General features: G+C 39.1%; 2 protein-coding genes across 13 annotated transcripts in view; one reads left to right on the forward strand and one right to left on the reverse strand.

Annotated features, from left to right (window-relative positions):
- HENMT1 (HEN methyltransferase 1) overlaps positions 1 to 6,518 on the forward strand; it is a 19,934-nt gene extending 13,416 nt beyond the window's left edge. For 4 of the 11 annotated variants that reach the window (XM_086901726.1, XM_086901725.1, XM_086901724.1 and 1 more), the window contains exons 8-9: positions 2,680 to 2,746; positions 4,071 to 6,518. In XM_086901726.1, coding sequence (XP_086757852.1) covers positions 2,680 to 2,746; positions 4,071 to 4,075 — 72 coding nt within the window. In that variant the 3' untranslated portion in view covers positions 4,076 to 6,518. Of the gene's footprint in view, positions 1 to 2,679; positions 2,984 to 4,070 lie in introns of those variants that run through there. The other 7 variants (XM_086901721.1, XM_086901720.1, XM_086901719.1 and 4 more) reach the window with 5 other exon arrangements.
- Positions 1 to 20,059, reverse strand: part of EEIG2 (EEIG family member 2) — a 23,849-nt gene extending 3,790 nt beyond the window's left edge. Inside the window, exons 1-10 of one of the 2 annotated variants that reach the window (XM_086901728.1) lie at positions 19,743 to 20,059; positions 7,293 to 7,413; positions 6,651 to 6,680; positions 6,045 to 6,161; positions 4,776 to 4,822; positions 2,245 to 2,351; positions 1,620 to 1,715; positions 919 to 1,120; positions 708 to 835; positions 254 to 323 (exon numbers count right to left, since the gene is read on the reverse strand). In XM_086901728.1, the coding sequence (XP_086757854.1) occupies positions 254 to 323; positions 708 to 835; positions 919 to 1,120; positions 1,620 to 1,715; positions 2,245 to 2,351; positions 4,776 to 4,822; positions 6,045 to 6,161; positions 6,651 to 6,680; positions 7,293 to 7,413; positions 19,743 to 19,891 (1,067 nt within the window). In that variant the 5' untranslated portion in view covers positions 19,892 to 20,059. The remainder of the gene's footprint in view (positions 1 to 253; positions 324 to 707; positions 836 to 918; positions 1,121 to 1,619; positions 1,716 to 2,244; positions 2,352 to 4,775; positions 4,823 to 6,044; positions 6,162 to 6,650; positions 6,681 to 7,292; positions 7,414 to 19,742) is intronic. The other variant, XM_086901729.1, reaches the window with a different exon arrangement.
- Positions 20,060 to 20,067: the final 8 nt, after the last annotated feature.

Here is a 20,067-nt window from a genome sequence, read left to right on the forward strand (position 1 = left end):
ATTGCTTGTATCTGAAAACCCTGGAACTGAGACTCTTCAGAAACTCTGAAAGTTACAATTATGACTGACACATCAGTTCTGTTTTGGAACTAATCTATATGTCCTATTTTAAAAACTGACAATCTAGCTCTTTTAGTGCTTTTAAATGATACAAAATAGAAAGATACAAAGGTCAAGAATGTAGATACAGGATAATTGCTGTATAAGTGCATTTTTATTTAGTATTGCCTATGGATTAGTTCAGGCTACATACCTGTTAGGTAGATGGTGGCTTCCAAAAGAAGTGCTTCCACCAGGGCCCACAAATAATCTTAAACCTTCTTCTAAAAGGCAAATGAATTAAAATATGTTAGCTTTCGTTAATGTTGCCCTAACTAAATCTAAGTAATTTTAAATCTACCCGTTTTGTAGCTGATACTTTCAGATGCAAATACTTTAGGTAATGAAGAACCAACTCCTACATGGTGTAGGTTGGAAGAAGTACCTTTGTCATAGATTTGCACCTGCTCTTTTAGGCTTAAAGTAATCATCTGGGAAAGCTCCCTGAGTCATGTAAGGATATTTTCAATTTCTGGTAGATAAGATGAAGTAGAAAATGTTGCACAGTCCTTACAACTACAAACAACAGGGACTGTGAAGAGAGTGGTTTTTCCTAAGGCCTATAATGTACATCAATTTTCCCTAAGCTTCCTTACTTATCTCCATACCTTCTGCACTTGAGTCTAAACTGAAGTCTTGACTCTGGAGTATTTTTTCAACTATATCATCAGCATCAACTCTGGTAGCATCAACCCTCTTCAGCTGTGACTCCACAGAGTCCTGCTTTACAGGATGTCTGCAAAAATAAATATATTTAGAGCTCTTACACATGATAAAGTAATTTATTTGTGCTGGATAAGGCATTCAGATAAAGTGTACCTGCATTGTTTCTCTGGTGGTGCATCTTCAACAGATGTATCAATATCAGTTTCAGTTCCTTTTGTCTCTGACTCTTCACATGGCTCTAGAATACTTCCAGTTCCTGTTGAGGTACTTCCCACTGAGGTACTCCCCACTGAGGTGTTTCTCCTGTGGCAGAGTTCAGACAGACTGGATGATCTAGAGTGACATGTGCTATATCCTGTTGGGAAAATCCAATAGAGATGGGTTAGGTATGTTCTTGACAGAATTTGTGTTTTGTCATCTTATAAAAGGACTTTTAAAAGCCATATGAATATCAGCTAGACAACTGACTTCAGGTTTTGTATTCTAGCACCTGCCATTTTCTTTTTGTTCCAAGTAGCTCCCGATTATATCAGAACAATTAGAATGACAAATATCATCCCCCTTTTAGAGCTAAGTCTCCATTTTTTTACTCATGGAAGAGGTAAAAATCTCATTCAGATATGTTAATTGGAAAGAACAAAGGCAAAAAGCTGTCTTGCAACCAAAGGGCTAATCCAGTGAATCCAGAAAATTTTAAGAGGGAAAAAATGTTACCCTTGCCACACCTGAAATTCCTAGGAAAAAGCTTTCAACCCAAACCCGTTTTAAAATATAGAGTAAACTTTTTTCCACCGTCTAAGCCTGTGAAAGAGAAATAATCCCCAACAACTCATAACAAACTTGTGAACAGCTACCTGACAGTTTTGATTGCTGACTTGCATAGCTTGATGTTCTGGAATGTCCACATGCACCAAGTTCATCTGGGACTGAGGCACTCTTCGATGAGACGTCTGCAACATATGCAAGTCAGACAGTGTTCCTAAGGCTAGCTTTATTGCTACTTTGCCTGTAATCTTGATTAGATTCAAAAGACACATTTCCCAGAGGGATTAGAGACTTGACACTTATTTTCTACAAACCTTTTGGAGACTCAAGTGCTGCAAAAATACCAGGCATGTTATTGAATATACAGTCTTGAAAAAATAAAAATCATAATATGTAGCTGAGCAAAACATAGAGTACCATTGGGTTAGATGTATTTGTATGAAATGTAGATATAGATTTTTCTAGTGTCAATAAAGAGATGACCATTCTTTCTCCAGTATCATAGTAGAACATTGTGCCAGATGTTTTCTGTCTGAAAAGCTAACATACTTAAAAACTTCAGCTGTGTTTGAAACAGAAACTTACAAGCCGTGTAAGAAGGTTCCTTTGCAGGCAAACTGTCAGCATCCCTTTCAGATTTGAAGCATTTTGAACCTCTTGAAACTATGAGGCCAGTTATAAAAGCATTGAAAAATTAAGAGCATAATTCTATACCTGTTATACCCAGATGTGCTACTTGTAAGTTTTCTCCACCTTTCCTGTCTTCATGCAAAGACTCTGATTCTCCAGCAATTGCTATAGATGTTGCTGTGGAAGGAGGCCTGGAAGAAAAAGGTGGTTAAGGTTTGCTGTACTTCTGTTGTAGTCCCTCCAAAATTATCAGCACATAGTTTTCCTTTCAAATATGTTGTCATAAGTCATACTGTGCATCAAGTTAACAGACCTACAATTTTTTGGGGGAAAATACTGCCTAGTCTCCTGTTGAAGGAAATGAAGAAAAATAAGCTTTTGCTGTTGATATTAAGGACATTTTACAGAATCAATCTGCTTAGCCCTCAGGCTTCTGGGGTTCTTGGGAAAGGCTTTTCCTTTCCTGATGATTGGTGGAGTGATATGTCTTTAATTTTAAGTTGTTTCTTTTTTTTTAAGTGTATGAATCAGAACAGCTTACATGCAAAGAATATATGCAATTCAGTACTTGATGGAATACATGGTGGTAAGTTAAAAAAAAACCAATGTGCACAACATTTGGCCAAGTTGGCTTCTGTGCTGTGACACACTCCTGGCTTTGTTTCATCTGTCATAGGACATGAAATGATTCTGGGCTGATAACTCTCCCAGATCCTAATAAAGGGGCCTATCTCCATGTATTGCCCTCCAAATTTTACTTTCTACAACATGTATGACATAGTTTAAATTTTAGTTCAATATTAAAGCTTCTAATAAAGCTCAAGTGCTTGTTTGAGTTAATAACAAGACCCAAAAAGAGATCTTATTAAATTAATAAACCTCTAAGTTTGTGTTTTGCTAGCGCAAAGGAAACTAATTAGAAAATTACAAAGCACAAGCAGTTTCTTGCAATCAAATACAACCAAAATAGATATCAAGATGTTACCTACAGTTTTTTTTTTAATGCTTTGTTATTTTCTACTTTGGGAACAGACTGTTGTTCTGCATACAAATGGGTATTTGTTGACATTTTTAGATTTGACATAGTCAATACATTAGTCACTGTCTTCATGTAGTGAAGGGAAAGAGAAAGAGAGAAAGAAAAGGGAGGGAGGGAGGGAGGGAGGGAGGGAGGGAGGGAGGGAGGGAGGGAGGGAGGGAGGGAGGGAGGGAGGGAGGGAGGGAGGGAGGGAGGGAGGGAGGGAGGGAGGGAGGGAGGGAGGGAGGGAGGGAGGGAGGGAAGCAATTCTAGAAAATACAGTGCCTGTGTGATTTAACTGCATAACATACTTTTGAAAGCAAGAACTGAATGATTTCTAGGATGTCTTCCCAGATCAAACACCAAGCCTTCTAGACTTCTTCATAAAATATGTAGTTGATGCCAGATTGTGAAACTGTTTTAAGGTTTATTTTTCCTTTTACAAAGGACATCTGGGTTATATAAATTTTTTGTTCTGTTTGAATTGAAAGTTTATGTTCCAGGAAATGGTTATATCACCAATTGGGAAGAAAATACCAAGTCTGAGTAAGATTTTTTTCTCTAGGAATCCAGAAAGCTATTTAGGTACTTATTTCAACTCTTTCAGTACTAGGCAGTAAAAAAACAAATACATTGCTTTGTTAGTATCCAAGACTAATGATTAGCTGCCTTTGAGGAATTGTTTATCAGTTGCAGTGATGTCTTTGTTAGTAGGTCTGACTCTAAAGTAAATCTACTAAAGTTGTTCTGAAGTAAAAGAGGTGCTAAGTAACTAGGGATACAGAAAAGTTTTGCCCAATCAGACAAATTCATATAATATCCTCTTGCTATTTATTCAGTAAACACTAGATGAGATTCTACAGTGTTCAGTGTTCTATTCTCTTCATTAAAGGTTAGTGGAAGAGAAAAGAAGGGGGTGCAAGGGGACACTGAAAAGTTCTGTGGTGAATCACCTAAGCTAGACTGGTACAAAACCACAGTACAACTATTACATTTCCTTAACTACAGATTAAGGACAACAAGGCCAAAGGATCTTCAATCTATAGCAGTGAATTTTCCTAGCTACCTGCCCCTCAGATGTTACCTCTTGCATCTTTTACTGTGCTGCATAATGTCTTTGCTAACTAAATACCTGTAAGTGCTTTCTCTTGTACTATGTCATATCACACTTCTGTTGTTTTTTGGGGTTTTTTTGCAAATTAATATTTCAAACTCATACGAGACTTGTGAATAAAAGGTAAAGGAGCATATTTTCCAGACACAAGTATTAGTCAGATCAGCCTGTACCAAGTATATTTATGTAAGGTTGCTGCAGGAACAGTTTCCCTGAAGTGATTTATTTTTTACATTACAAATGTACAGGTGAGTATTCTGTGCTTGATACTAAGTACCTAACAGCAAGAACTATGACACTTCTACTAGCAATTTTACAACATTAGTCAGTATTCTGTTACCATTCCATTTTTTGTGGGATTTTTTTTTTTGTAAATACTGTTGCCAGATTGAAGAGATGTAAAAACACAGATTAGAAATGTAATTCTCAACATGGAATGTACAATCAAAACACCACCCCACAGAGATTTTTTTTAAAACTTACGTTTTAAAGCATGGGTCTCCAGACATCAACTGCATGTTGATCAAAACCTACACATTAAGAAAACAAAATCTACCATAAGGAAAAAAAACAACTGTCTGTGACACACATGGTCATGTAAGTTATATTTGCCACAAATATAACTATATATGTTGTATTTAAGGAAAATAAAATGCCATCATCACCCATGCAAATAAAAACAGTCGGGCAAAACCCATTTTTTTTCTTAGGCATACAAACAACACAAAATACCATTTAGAGTAACCATTTAGAGTAACATAGTTACACATACAAGATTCTGAAAAAGATATATATATCCAGGAGAATCTTAGAATTATTAATAATTAAGATGGCTTCAAGGGAAAAACAGAGCCAAGAAACCTAAAACCTGAATGAGCACACAGAACATTGTTTAGACCAGTGGGTGCTGAAGTATGTTCTTTGCTGAAGGTGTTCAGCAAACTTCTGGCCCTCGGAACAGGTTGTGCTAACATCAGAGACAGCAAAAACACACAGGGTAAATAAGCCATAGGATACAGTGTATTGAAGGCTTAGGTAGGTCAAAGCCATCAATTTAGGACCTGCATATGCAGGTCAAAGCCATCAATTATAAGTGTTCTGGACAGTCTGTGACTGTCAGATCAGAAAGCCCATTCACTGACTGGATACTGAATAATGTGGAAAACTAACCCCAGTGTCTCATTATGAAAAATTTTTTTTGTTTTTTTTTAATTACCTGAAACAATCTCAATGGAATTATTTTCAGGTTTGAACAGCTCATTCAGTTTTTTTAACTCCCTGGACTAAGGGAAGAGAATGTCAGGGTGGATGTTTTGCAAGAATTCTCCCCAGCTGTTACAGTGATTACTACCAGATAGAAAACAGGAAAATCCCAGGAGTCATGGAGGTATTGAAGGCGGCTTGTACATAAATAAGCCAATTAATAGATTCATTCTCAGAAAGATGCACAGAAAATTGCCCAGTTTTGAAGGTATCATATATTAACTTGTTCATTTTTCAGCTCCCCTTAGACTAAGAATATGTTTTGAAAGAGTTTCTTTTACAGCTCTCCAGCTCCATTTCAAAGATAGGACAAATTATATTTTTGGCTGTGTGGATTTTAATGATTGTCTCTAAACAACACTTTTGGTTTTACTTCAAATAGCTTTCTTTCCAGAAAGAGGTTCAGCAAGTAAGTTTTAAATTTCATTAAGTGCTTAATAATAGCACTTGTTCTCTGCTTTACTGCTTTAAGTATGATAAAGAAATTACTTTGAGAATGGAGTTGTCTTGTCTTGTATTTTTGGTATCGTAACCTTCCAGTAAACAGCGACGAGTGGTACTTCCCGATCCAGCAAACTCTGCTAGATTTAGATCTGCAAATCCCAGCTGTTAAGAGAAAATGACAATTAGTAGTAAGCATTTGGCTAAATGAAGGTACTTGCTAATTACACATTAAGTACCACTCAATAGCAGTTTCTTTCAAATATGTGTAAGAGAATGCCTGTTAAAGGGAATGGACTGAGGCAAGAAGCAGAAAACAAATGTAAAATTCAGCATAGTTCTATTTTAAGTTAAAAATTTAAAGTGCCAAGAGAAAAAAAGAATGAGGAGAGTTTTCTTTATTTTTTAATGTAAATGTTTACTTCTACTAACTGTTTCCACATACCAGCCTGAAAGAAAAAATGTTTTAGTGGTATAACATTGTTATATACTTATTAAACACACTGATTGAAAGTTCCAACAGCGCTGTGTCACTATAATGAACATTATGAAGTCATGGGTATTAAGTACTATTCTGGAGTTACTTTAAAAGTGCAGGAAATGGCAAGAAAGAAAAGCGTATCTGTAGGCAAAATTAGCTATGTCTCAATTTACCTTTGCATATGCCTTTCCTCCTTTTAATTCCTAAAAACAAAAAAAAAAAGTTACAAAGACACACCATTAAGCCATTAAATATACTGACTCAGGATTTTTCTTTTTTTTTTTAGAAAAGCAGGTATTAATCTTTATTTTAAAATACCTTCCCACACTTTGCTAGACTATGCTGCTGTCTTTTAGACCTTAATCACAATGCCTTTGGAGCAGGCCAGCAAGACACTTGTCTTGGTGAGAGGAATGGCAAGTGCCCGATGCCAGCTGGCATTGGGCTTTTACAAGGTCTGGCCCCAAAGCAAAATGCTTTGTGCTGCAAAATTCTGGTACTTAGCACAGTTCAGCTGTCTAAGCTTACTGCTGGCTTGCTGGACGTGTCAATCAAGAGCTAACTTTTTAAACACTGAAGAGAAGTTCCTTTGCTGCCCTGCTGGAAAAAGGGTTTTCTTCAATAAAAATATAAAACCCCCATAAATTAGTCAAAGTAAAGTAAATAATAAGATTACTACAAAATTTTGACTAAAGGAATACCTGATGTGATTGCAGCTAAAATTTTCTTTATGAAGTTTATCAGACATTCAAAAATAAAACACAAAGGAAGAATGAGTAAGGAAAGAGGAGGGCAGGGGGGGAAAAGCTGCTTACCTTCCTTACAGACACCCTGCAAGTGCAAGTATCCAGAATCCCTGTTGTGGCACTGGCACTGATCTTACACATAAAGAAGAACTTTTTCTTCCAGCGGACACAATTTGCCTGTACTACTTCCCTGCAAGTAGAGGGCATATGCTCAGTGTTAGTTGCACACACATTCAGAACCATACACTGCATTAAGACAGCTCAAGAACAAACACTGATTCCACTCTTTGCAGCGTGGCCACTTCATGTAAATTCTGGTCCAAGGCCTGAATAATAATAATATCAACCCCCCATTCTGCTCTTAGCAGTGTATGACTAATAACTATTTCAAACCTTGAACACAGTATTAGACCTCCAGAAGAGGTCAACAGCCATGTGTTTTTGCAAATGAATGAGAGTATCATTTCTGCAGTTTGCTTCAGGAGAGTCTTCCTGAACATCAGCTCCCAGGCACTGTCTCCCAAGCTGCTGAACTTTGCAATGTGCACAAGATAGCATCTCTGACAACTAGTTTTTCAGTTCAGAGAAAAGGAGCATGATACAAGCAAAACTACATAAATTTGAGGCTTGGAGAAGTAGAAAGGAGATGATGTGCAATAACCAGACACAAAGTAACACGCTTGGGGCAAATGAAAACTGCAGCTACTATGAGTTTGCCATTTGAGAGCAAAGTAAGCTGACACATCTGAAGGGATCTGTTTCTCACAGGGGGTAACAATAATGACAGGATGATGCAGTGACAAAAAGGCAGGACATAGGATGCTTTCTGTTATTGATGTAATTTTATAAGACTCAGAACACATTCTGTTTGGCTAATTCTAACCAAGAACAGACTCCAAAATGAACAGGCACAGGGAGGATGACTAGAAACCCCCTGTATTTTAAAAGAAAGAAAAAAAATACAAATTCAAACACTTGAGAGACCAAATAACTTTTAAGTCAAATGAGAAGTGGTTAAGACCAAAATAAAGCATAATCAAACATCCATCCATTTAAAACTGAAATTTAGAAGGCCTGAAACTACAGAGCAAGTTTCTGTAACAGCTTTCAAATAAAAGAAGTAGATGCATAAAAAGTTTTTACTGCATTTTACAACAAGGTTGGCCAGTTTGTCACTAACAGGGGGCGTAAGGACTGTGATTCTGAGGCCTTGCCTCAATAATCAAAAGTTTCTAGCTCCGTGTTTCTAAATTCACAACTTGTAACTGTGAAGAAACTGATAATTTCTTCCATCAGTCTAATCACTGAAGTACCATCTTCACATATTTCTCCTTTTTCCTTTTCCATTTTCCTAATACATACATTCCTATGTTTTATACTAACATCTGACAGCAGCTTCTTATTGAAGAAGCAGTTTGAAGTCTTTAGCAGATAGAATCTGTGGTTCTGAAGAAGCTGGATCCAGAGTTCATCACATGTATAGAAAAATTAAGAATTGCAGGGTGCTCACAAAAGCTCCCTTTGCTGTGCTAGTGAGACTGCCAGCTCCAGGGTTCACTGTCACTGACTTCCTAAGGTGGGAATAAATCAGTCAGCCTAAAATGAGTCAGTGTAATGACCACAACAGACTAACAGATTCTGATGATACAACACTGAGTCACATTCAAGCATGTGACCTGAAAGAAACATGCTCTGTAAACACCATGATCTACTGTTTATCTGGGATGTTTTACATTGCACACTTTCCTGTACTGTGGGGGAAAAAATAATCCCATCCTGCTGTCATGTGAGTTATTTAAATACATTAAAGAACCAGAATTCAAAAAAGGAAAATTACAAATACTTAAATCTCTATTGAAACAGGCTCAGACAAGAAGACATCACATAAAATACACCCTTAAAAGGCATAATTGATAACTGCTAACATTTCTGACACATATAGAGCAGTGCCACTAAACTGAAAGGGTTCACTTGTCATCCATAAAGGTTAGAAAAATCTCATTACATCTGTTTTTCACAGAAGTAGGACACCACTCATCATTATCCTTCCCACCCTTTCCTTGTCACCCAGGATACCACTGGCTCTACTAATAACAGCATCACTTCTGCTGCTATTCATCATTTCGCTGAGTTCTTGTAGTGTTTTTGCTTCTGTAACATTTCCAGTTAGTAATAATGATACTTTTTTCCACTACAAAACTGTTTTTGTAAACTCATAAAGTCAAAGCGCTGTGCCAAGATCTTTGTACTACTTGGTATAATGGTTCAAGTTGTTTATGCTTCTCAGAACAGCCTTCTGCCTCTACAGCAAAGTCAAAGCAGCTGCACATTATACAGTTAGAGTGTTCCAGACATCACTCACATTGTAGCAAAAGATAATGCAGTGAACATTAAACGTATTTTTGCTTGTAAATGCAAGATAAATGTAACATCTGCTCGAGAAATGTAAGTATCCTTAAAGCCTTTACGGATTTTGAATTTATTTCAACATACCAATACTACTATATGGGTATAATGGTTCAAGTAAGAAAGATTGCACAAAACCACTCTGCTTTTGATAGTCCATTCATATCACAGGCCAGGATTTACAAACAAGAAGTAGAAGTGGCAGTAAAAAGGCTTCAGTTGCGGATACCGATGATCTGATTTTTATAAAAATAAAATCAAATAAAACCAGGAATTCTTCTTCCTTCTCATAAGGATGTCAGAGAAAAAGTTTCTTTCGCTGGCATATAAACCACAAGATATTTGAAAAATTTGTACACAATCAAAAAAAACACAAACAAAACAAAACAAACAAAAAATCCCACAAAAAACCCACAACCCAGCCAACTATCCCTATTCCCACTAAACAGTTCCTCTAATTCCACTACATAAAAGAAAAAAATTGAAGTATTTTAATTATGGAAATGTTTTATTAAAGAGAAGTACTGTCTAGCTATTTCCATCATGCTGAAAAAAGATCAAATAATCAGAACATTTAACTTCAACAGTAACATCTAAGTTTATAAGATTCTTAATTAAGTGCAAGGCCTTTAGAAAATAAACGGCTGTATTGATTGGCTGCTATGGAAATGGACCCAGATAACTTCTGGCAGCTGTGCTGCTGCTGCAGGCACGCTGGGGAGAGCTTTCCGTTCTGAGTCACTTTCCTATGAGCCTCCCGGTCACTTTACCACATGCTAAGCAAAACCAGTTGTTTTCTTAATCAAAAGGTATCTTAGTTACCAAGATAAACTGGAATACATAGTAGGCTGTAGTGCTTTGGTGTAATTGAAAAAATGCTGTCAGTAGTATGTAACCAAGAATTAATTCAATGAACAGATTCTGTAAGATAAAACAACTCCAAAGTATAGTGTGTTACCATCACTGTTTTTTCTGTGAGGGACAGTTTCACATTGACTCAATTTCAAATGCAATATTTGAACTGTAAACAGGTCTTTATTTGTAGATGTTTTGTATGCTATACACAATTGCCACTTGAAATGTTGAATAAAAATACTGGCTTTTTCTTCTGACACACAACAGAGAAAAAAAAGTAAACTCAAATAATGGACAATAAATCATAATCCAGTCACCTCCTCATCTTACATTGTTAACAAGTGATTGACTTTTTTTTAAGGTGTTTATGTTCATCCAATTGTTTGTTAATTTCCACTTGGATAAAATCTGTGAATAACGGCTTGTTCCAGCAAATAGCCACAAACGAAAAAATAAATCACTTTTAAGGACCTTCAGTATCATGGGGAAAATCCCTTCCTGCTAAATGGAAAAGCTTTAGCATGAGAGGCTCTGAAATAAAGAGGACAAAACTCCTTGTGGACATTTACCGAAAGACTGTGTTCCATTAATCAGAAAATTTACTCAAGATTTTATCTGAGTTATTCTACACAGCCTATTAGGATCTTTAGCCATATGGGGATGATTATGTTAAACTGCTCGTGTTTGTAGTGCAATTATTTTAGATTTATTGGTCACCAGAGCAACAATAAATTGGGATAATTTTGTTTTAAGATGCCATTCATTCTTTATATCAGATTATGTTCACATGAAAATACTTCCAGAACTACTTTTGGATTCAACTTGGTCAGTACACTTCTTTATGTCAAAGAAAGTGGTGTTTGCTAATGCATCTTACAGCAAGTGAACAGAACATGATTTATCTACTCACTATAAATACTGTGAAAAAATAGCTTTTTCACTACATGAGGTAAATGAGAATATTATTATTATCTTTTAAAGCTGGTAATTTGATGAGAGAGTCACCTAAGTTTTGCTTATTTTAGAAGATCTCTCATGTTGATGAGATGGCCTGAGAGAAGTGAGGCTGCTGCAGCTGCGCTCCTCAGGTGCGAGCAGCAGTGCGGCTGCAGAGGTGTTCCTGGGAAGCCCCCCCAGCACACACAGCCAGCCCACACCGACAGCCTCAGCCCTCCCCTCGGGCTGAGGGGGACAGACTAGACACATGCTAGACACATACACAGAGACGTGTCTATGGCTCCCAGGCTATCCCAGCCGCTCCATGGCGCAGCTCCATCCCTGAGTGCATTTGCTTCAGGTGCTGGCACCACAGGCACAGGGATCTCTGACTGCTGGGCCCACCCCTGTGGCTGGCATTTGCTGTAACCCATCTGGACTCTCCTGGTGTTGGCACCCAAGTGCTCTGGCCCACAATCCCAGGGCAGCTGCTGGCACAGTGGACACACAGGACCTCGTGACCCACAATCCCACTCCCATGGCCTGTGCTTGCTCTGGCCTCTTCCCTTGTTGGCAGCCCTGTGACACTCTTGACTCCAGTTGCTGGCACTCAGACATCCCCCACCCCACAACACACACTGAACAGACAGCCCTTGCCCAAGAAAGAGCCACAATGTACTTCAATAGGAAGATACAGCAGACATTACTAACTAGAAATGGATTAGACAAACAAGCAACCAACCAGCAAACTATCTACATCCAACTGGTCCTTTATCCCCTTAACTCCCCATACTTGTTCCTCCTCAAATTCATCCCTTCTTCCATCTTTAGTTCCTCCCCAAATTATCCCATAATAAGCCTTTTCCCTTGTATCCCATGATGTGTCTCATAGGCAGCAACCCTCCTCAGTACAAAACACACTTTAGTTTTAGTTCAACATGATGGGTCTCCTGAGACAGCCCTGGGAGGGGCCCAGAGAGGGTGCCCTCTTGTCCAAGCCCATGATTTCACTTCCCCACCTGCCTGTGTGTCCCTGGGCTTGTGTAGATGGGCTTTGATTGCCTGATGGTTCCTGTGACAGGACTGGGAATAGCTGGAGCTGGGTATTATTTTAGGCCCTCCACCCTCCCCTGCCTTTGCTGACTGCACTTACTTGTGGGTGTGCAAATGGCTTTCTATCACCTGAAGCTTCTTTTGATTAACCCCTCTCTAAATAAAGTCAATACAGGTGGCTCTGTCCTTCTGATAAAAATACAGTATTTAACAGACTGGAGTTACTTTTAGTGTAGTAAATAGTCTTCTAAAATGGGAGAAATATCCCATTCATATAGGTATTTTATATATATACTTTTTTATATATCTAACATATTTCTTCGGCAGAAAGATGGAACACCTAACAAAGGCCAGTGTCATGATCCTATCTTACAGAGACAGGAATTAAAGCATTAACCTACAATCTAACAGTGTAGCCACACTATCAGTGGCTTCAGGTTTGGGTACTTTAAGGTTCAACCTTTCCTAGGCTATTTTTAGTATTAGGAAGGTATTATTAGATATAGAGTTCTCATTTATACTATACATTAACACAGAAGAGTTTGGCATACAAGAGACAAATACCTTCTTGAACTCCTCCTACTCAAAATCTACTTCTTTGTAAAATTCACGCAGTGTCATAGTTGAGGGAAAGATACAGATATCCATGCAACAGGGTCCTGGAGCAGTACTAAGCTACACTTTAAATTATTATCCAATAACCAAAATGCCAAATTTAGGCTTCATATAGAAAAGTGCATCACTTGAAGTGCTCAGAGCATGGGCTTCAAAACATATGCTGTAGCAATAAGTTTATGCAAAGCTTTAATGTATTTCTCTATTCAGGAATAAGTTCAGTTACTTTTCCTTTAATATTCTGTTTTCCCCATGCCTGAGGCATATAAGATGATGCATTTTCTCCAACAAGAGCAATTTTTTCCTAAGCATTGCTAAAAAATTGAACAAAACAAGTCATTTACAACAGAGCTTCATTGGTTCACAAATTTCAGGACTAAGCAAACAGCTGGCTCTGCCGGAAGAGCTCCACTTGTTTACAGTGCACAGGTCCCCAGTTAATTTGCTGTTAGTACGTGCAAATTCGAACAGAGTAATCACTTTCTATTCCACGTGTTTTTACTCATAATAAAAAAGATTACATTTTTAACTAGCAGCATTTCATGTCAACAACTTCTTATAAAATATATATAATTTGATTGTGGATGAGAAACTGCTGGTTACAGGCAAACGCAGAGACCTAGAAGAGAATTAGCACTGTGAAGGGTAAACTGCGTTAAAGGACTATAGTCAGCAAGTCAGAGGAAATTGAATCTTTGAGACTGTATCTGCAGCAGCATGTTGGAGCCTTCTTGGCAGAAGACTGATGAACTGAAGCAAGTCCAGGGGGTGTGAAATGAGGGTCTGGAGTCAGAGATGAATTCTTTGATGCAGGAGAATTTGGAAACATGGGATTTTTACAATCTGGTAATGAGGTGAAGGAAGATCTAATTGCCATCTACAGCCATCTCTATGAAGTCAGAAGATGGAGCAGGTATTTATTAGTGGGCAACAGAGAAAGGAAGAGAGGCAAAACCAAGGTAAATTCCAGTAAAATAAGGGAAAAAATATTCACAATAAAAGTGGTGAACAGCAGGGTAGGTTTTCTACAAAAACTGCCATCTCCATTATTGGAGATTTTTCTAAAGCTGACAGGACAAAGCTGTGAGCTTCCTGATCCAACCGAAATTAGTCTTGCTTTCAGCATGCAGCTGGATCTCTAGCATTCCCCTCTCACCCTAAACTATTCCATGAACAGAAATATTCCTTAAAATACAAAGGCAATCAAATGCTATGATGCTTGCAAATGGCAAGTTTGTGGCAGAAGAATACTGTACTCCATGTACTGTGGTTAGGGGAAAAAAACAAACCAACACCAGCTCTTTTAAACCCAAGGGCTAGTTCTGCACGAGCCAGGCATATTAAGCATTCCCACTGCCTCTCCCTCTTCAACAGATGTCTGTCATGTATCTCTTCTCAAACTTATCTTATCAGTTCTTAGAATTACAGTAACAGAAGTCTCCCAACATTGAGCCCTTTTTATATCTGCAATAACCAGTTACACCCCATGCAAAGAGCAGACTGTACAAACATTTTATTTTCCTCTACTGTATCCCAAAGATTAACGCCTTCAAAACTAATATTATATTCTTTACTCCTCTGATTAATTCTTTGCTTTTTTCTCAACCATGTTCTTTAAATCAGTTGACTAAATACATTTTACTATAACTATTAGTGGAAGGAGAAGTACAAAGAAACTACATGTTGAAAAAGTTGTTCTTTGTGTAGACAACTTCTCCTTTGTACCTTGTTCTCCCTGCAGAGGACAAGGTCTGAAAGCTGCTTAACCAAGTGTCTCTTAACAGCTGAGGAAACATTAAGTGAACATTCCAGAATCTGAAAAAAAGCAGCTACCAAATTGCAAAGCAGGATTTTTATCCCACTGCCAGTAGTCCTTGAAGTACTCGAAAACTTATTTTGTTTCAAGTTCCCAGGTGCAAATCCAGTTACCACTGAAAAAGCATAGAAGTAGCATTATCCAGCTCTGAAGACTGTCAGGATTCATACATCATGCAGGAAGATTAGTGATAGGGATAATGATTCCATGTGACAGGTATGTTTTTATAACAAATGCTGTATTTTAAAAACAGAGAGTTAATTAAGCTGTGTTACTATCAGGAGAGTTTTTCAATAGTCGCAATCAGGAAAAGAATGGTAAAAAGACAACTTGAAGAATCCAGTGAGGCAGAAAACCTACTTGCTGGTGTCACATAAAATAGACGTAGTTTTAGACAGTTGAGAAGGAGGTGGCCATGCATCACTAGAAGTAAGAAGTACTTATCTGTTAGATAAGAAATCAACTTCTACAGAAAACAATTACATGCTTTAGCCTATACCTATTAGGAATAAAAATATATTCATGCATGGTCTCCCAAGACTTCATCTCAGGACTCAAGAGGGTACATAAAAAAACCCACATTGCTGAAATCCATTGGAAAATAAAACAATTTGATGAAAAACTTAACAGCTCTTGGCCACCTTGAATCTCTGTCTGTCACATACAACAATCATAATCAGGTTCTTAGTTTAGAATGTTGTTGTGTAAAAGAAGATAGAAACATCAGCAGTCCAAATTGTCAGAAACCAGAACTGAAAGGAAGGGGAATATGACCAAGCTGAAGGCTGCAGTCAGAAGAACACACCAACCAAGTCCTTTTCCTGAGTTGGGTGCAGCTGGAAACCAAGCTTAAAATGGAAGTAGCAGGCTTACAGCTACTGTAGCCTCAGTCGATAGAGAAGAGCATTGAAAGTACATCCTCAAATCAGATCCTTATTCCCAAAATGTCCTGGATTTCCTCATATTCCATCTGTTCATTTACTGCTGATTGAGCAACAGCTCAGTCTATGAGCCTCAGTTAGCTGCTTTAGGGACCTATTAATTTTTGATTCAGCCTGTCAAAATGAGGGCAGTTGCAGAAAACCTATATTTGCTATAAATTTAAATCTACATAAGAATGGCCACAAATAAATATGCTTAGAATTTAGTCAAGTCTGTACCGTAAAAAGAGTATTTTTTTCCTGTTAAAAATATTCATAGGCATAATTTCTGCCCTAAAATAGTCTTGTGTCCTTTCATGGTGCATTAGCCATTATGTGCATACTATTTTATGACCAGGCAGTATAGAGACACAGAGTATCCTGGAATCTGCACAAGTGTTGTGTATTAATGTATCCAGTTTCAAAGAGAAAAATCTGATGTCATTGGCCCAGGGAAAGGTAGAAAGATGCCTTGCTACGCAGGAAACCAAGCTTAAGCTAGGAAAGTCTCCTAAATGAAAATGAGGTTTGCTAGCATAACTTTGCATACATCCACAGTCTATTGGCTGAAAATCCAGCCTTTATTCTAACATCTAAAACACAATGGTAAAGATCCAGAAGTCATGCTAGAAAGGAATTTCAAAAAGGGGAGGGCAGAAATTACACTGATAGTCAGTTTGCTGAAACAACCAAACTGAGCCACCCCCTTTCCACAACACCCTTCAAGGTTTTCCCTGGTTTAGAGTCAAAGCTTATAACACATTCATTCTTGCCAGAATTCCAGGGTCCTGCTCTTGCAGAAACTCTCAAACATTTTTCCCAGATTAAACACTGCTGCCACTTGCCTTGTCAATGTCCTTGGATAAAAATTATATTTGACACTACCAGATTATTTTAAAACTTGAATATTCTTGTCAGATAATTAAACAGTGTTATAATCCAGAATTTTCTTTTCCTACAGTAAGGATTCACAAATGTCCATAGGGAAGTGTCAAGTAGAAATTTTCTAATTGTAGTTCTAAAAACCCACATGCAAACACAAAAATGCAAAGTGATGTGATTGCTATTTACACAGCAGCCAGATCTGGCTACTGCATTATACACACTGGTTTCACCTGGTCACAGAATTTCTGTACACTTCAGGCACACATCTATGGAGCTAGAAAAGTAAATGGACTGTGATGAATCTCCAGTAACATGGCCCATGTTTCCATAATGTATTTCTTAGGTAGCTCTTTCTTAGCAAAGATCTGAGAAGTGAAAAAAACTATTTTTCAGCAGCTTGAACTTTCATCAGTCTTCTTTACATCTCACTTCAGTGATCAGAGGAATAATGAAGGTACCACATTGCTTGCAGGACTTTAATTATTCATACAGTATGATCCATAGAGGGCTGACAAGACAATCATTTGAAACTGTTTTCATGAAAATTTGCTCTATATTTGTGGGCCCCTATTCCAAGGCAACTGCTGCCCTGGGTTTTTTTATGACATTCTTCTCTGTGAGTAAACTTTGGAAATAAAATGCTAATAATGTTAGGGTGGTTTATAGACTATTGATTAGACTTCTTACTTTCTAAGGCAAGAGACAGCAGGGTATTGGTCTGTATGGATACCAACTTGAGAGTTTCATAACTTCTCCCAAAATTATTATAGTTTACTATAATAGTAAACCTCAGTTTACTTGAGTTAGACCTCAGTGGGTAACAAATATAAAGCTATTAAGAAAACAGAGTCAGTTTCCCTCGTATTATAAAATTTTTTGAATTAATTTGTCTATTACTTTCTGAAACAATAGAATTCTTTGAATAGCTTTTATAAAACTAAAAAGATGATTACTTTAGGGATATAAATGCCAGCTCACAGCAAAACTAACAAATGCATGCAACTAGAAGATTATGGCCATCAGAAAGTTTGCAACTGACAAGTTTTGAAATACTACCACTCTGGTGTAAACTTCATTTCTTCCTTATTTATTCAGCTCTTTGCTGAATCACCACTCCAGAAATTCATCTGTTAATTCCTAAGCCAAGAGCAAAGGCACTCCCTAAACTGGCACTGAAAGTTCACTGCAGAAGAATTCTTCACCTCCCTACCAGCATACCCGAACACTTCTCAGTCCAGCAGGAATGAGTTACACTCACAGGGACCTTGACATACCAACATATGCTCCATTTCTGTTAGTTTTTAAGCCATAGCCCCAGAAAAAGAAAATGGAAGAATTTCTAAACTTCAGCTCCAACACAATTTTTTACATCAGTGTCCCTACACACACAACATCCTACCACACACATTTTACTCTAATAAACCATTCATAAAGATATGAATGGCTTTCAAGCGTTTAATTTTAGCATCATAAATAGGCAAGGCAAAAAAGGCTAAGATCACCATAATGTGTTAAAACCATCTGCTCAGCTGAAAGCAAGTCTTTGAAAATAGACATCCTGTCCAGAAGATGTATGTCAGCCTGTGGAAATGGCTGCAAGGCAATAAGGGCTGGAGTAGGACAGTAATGGCACATTAGTGCCTGAATCACGATTGTCATCATCATCATCTATTACTTATGAAGTGGCTCACAAGAAAAACGTTGGAGAAAGATACAAAATGAGAACAGAGCACTGACAAGTTGAACAACTTCCAACCATATAGAAGAAAAATTTGTCTTCAATTACACATGCTAGTATAATAGAATGGTTAAATAAGGAGGTTCTAGGCCAAAGTTCAATTTGTATTCCTTCTCCTTGATTAATTTAATTTACAGACTCAAAAGCAAATCATTTAGAAAGCTCTGTAACAACAGTATTTTAATAAAAAAACAACTGAATATTCATGGATTTGTTACTGTCATCTCCCAGCATTCTATGAGGCATTTTCCAGTAAATCCATTTTGTAATAATATTAAAGTAAAATAATAACTCAGAGAACAAGAACAAGTGTAAGGGGAGGGGAGTTTCTTCCTCCCCAGACCTGAAGCCACAGCACACACCCTTCCTATTGACAAGGTTCTGCCTCTGCCTGGTACTTGGGAAAAGTTAACTGGCACTCTATTTACCATCGTTACCCATGGATCGGGGAGCCACTGTCATGACAGATGACTGCCCCATTGCTGAGGCACAACCGAAGGAAAAGAAATAGGAGAAAAAGACATCTGCCTTGCTGCACTTGCACTGCAGAACTGAGCATGAACAAAGTCAGTAACACATGACCTGAACACCTAAGAGGAAAAATTGAGGACTTTTCCATGGAACTTCGCTCTTCATGTAAATATCCGCAGGAAAAAAACACAGCAAGCCAGTGTCGAATAATTAAACTATAAGGTCGCACAGCTCACAGGGGACAGCTTAGACTACAGGCCTGGGGACAAGAAATTCTCTCCCCTCCTGTTACCCATATGCTCAGCAGCTCCATCATTATGGCATAAAACACCCGTTTCTCTGGGACAACCCTCATCACTCAGGGATTCCTTTCCTCTGTTACTACGTGTTTAGGATCCTCAGCATTTATTTTACAACGTTAGGACTGCAGGCAGCGAGCAGCCACGCAGACGAGGAGTTGCAAGCGCTCCCGCATGTGTTCTCTCGCCGGTGATGCTGGCAAAGCAGGCGGGACGAGAACACGGCCAGCCCCCGCCCGGTGCCACGCCGTGCCACAGGAGCTTCCCCTTCGGCGAGCGGGACGGCGAGCAGCACAGCCCCAGCCACCAGGAGCCCCGGGGGCAGCCACCCCTCCTTCCCCGGGCCCGGGGACCCGAGCGGAGCCCGGACCCGAGCGGAGCCCGGACTCGAGCGGAGCCCGGACCCGAGCGGAGCCCGGACCCGAGCGGAGCCCGTCGGACGGGGGCGGCCGCGGCCCGCCCGGGGCTGTCTGCGTGGGGCGGGCAGCCCGGCAGACCCCGGCTTGCGAGTCCCCGAGCACCTACCGGGAGGACTCCCCGCTGAAGCTGCCCCCGTCCAGCAGCCGCACCTTGCAGAAGAGGATGCCGTTCACGAAAGGCACGGAGGAAAGCTCGTCCAGTTCCAGCTCCACGCGGAACTTGAACTTCTTCTTCCTCATCATGATGAAGGCCATGAGCCTCCCGGGGGCCGCCCCCACTGCAGCTCCGCTCCGATCCGGCCACCCCGCTCCGCTCCGCTCCCATGCCCGGGGCGAGGGCGGCACCGCGGGACGGGCCGGAGCGGCGGCCGCTCCCAGCTCAGCCCCTGCCGGCCGCGGCGCTCCCGGCCAGCGCTTACATGGCAGCCGGC

The sequence above is a fragment of the Cyanistes caeruleus genome, chromosome 9 (genome assembly GCF_971803275.1).
Source record: "Cyanistes caeruleus chromosome 9, bCyaCae1.hap1.1, whole genome shotgun sequence".
NCBI lineage: Eukaryota > Metazoa > Chordata > Aves > Passeriformes > Paridae > Cyanistes > Cyanistes caeruleus.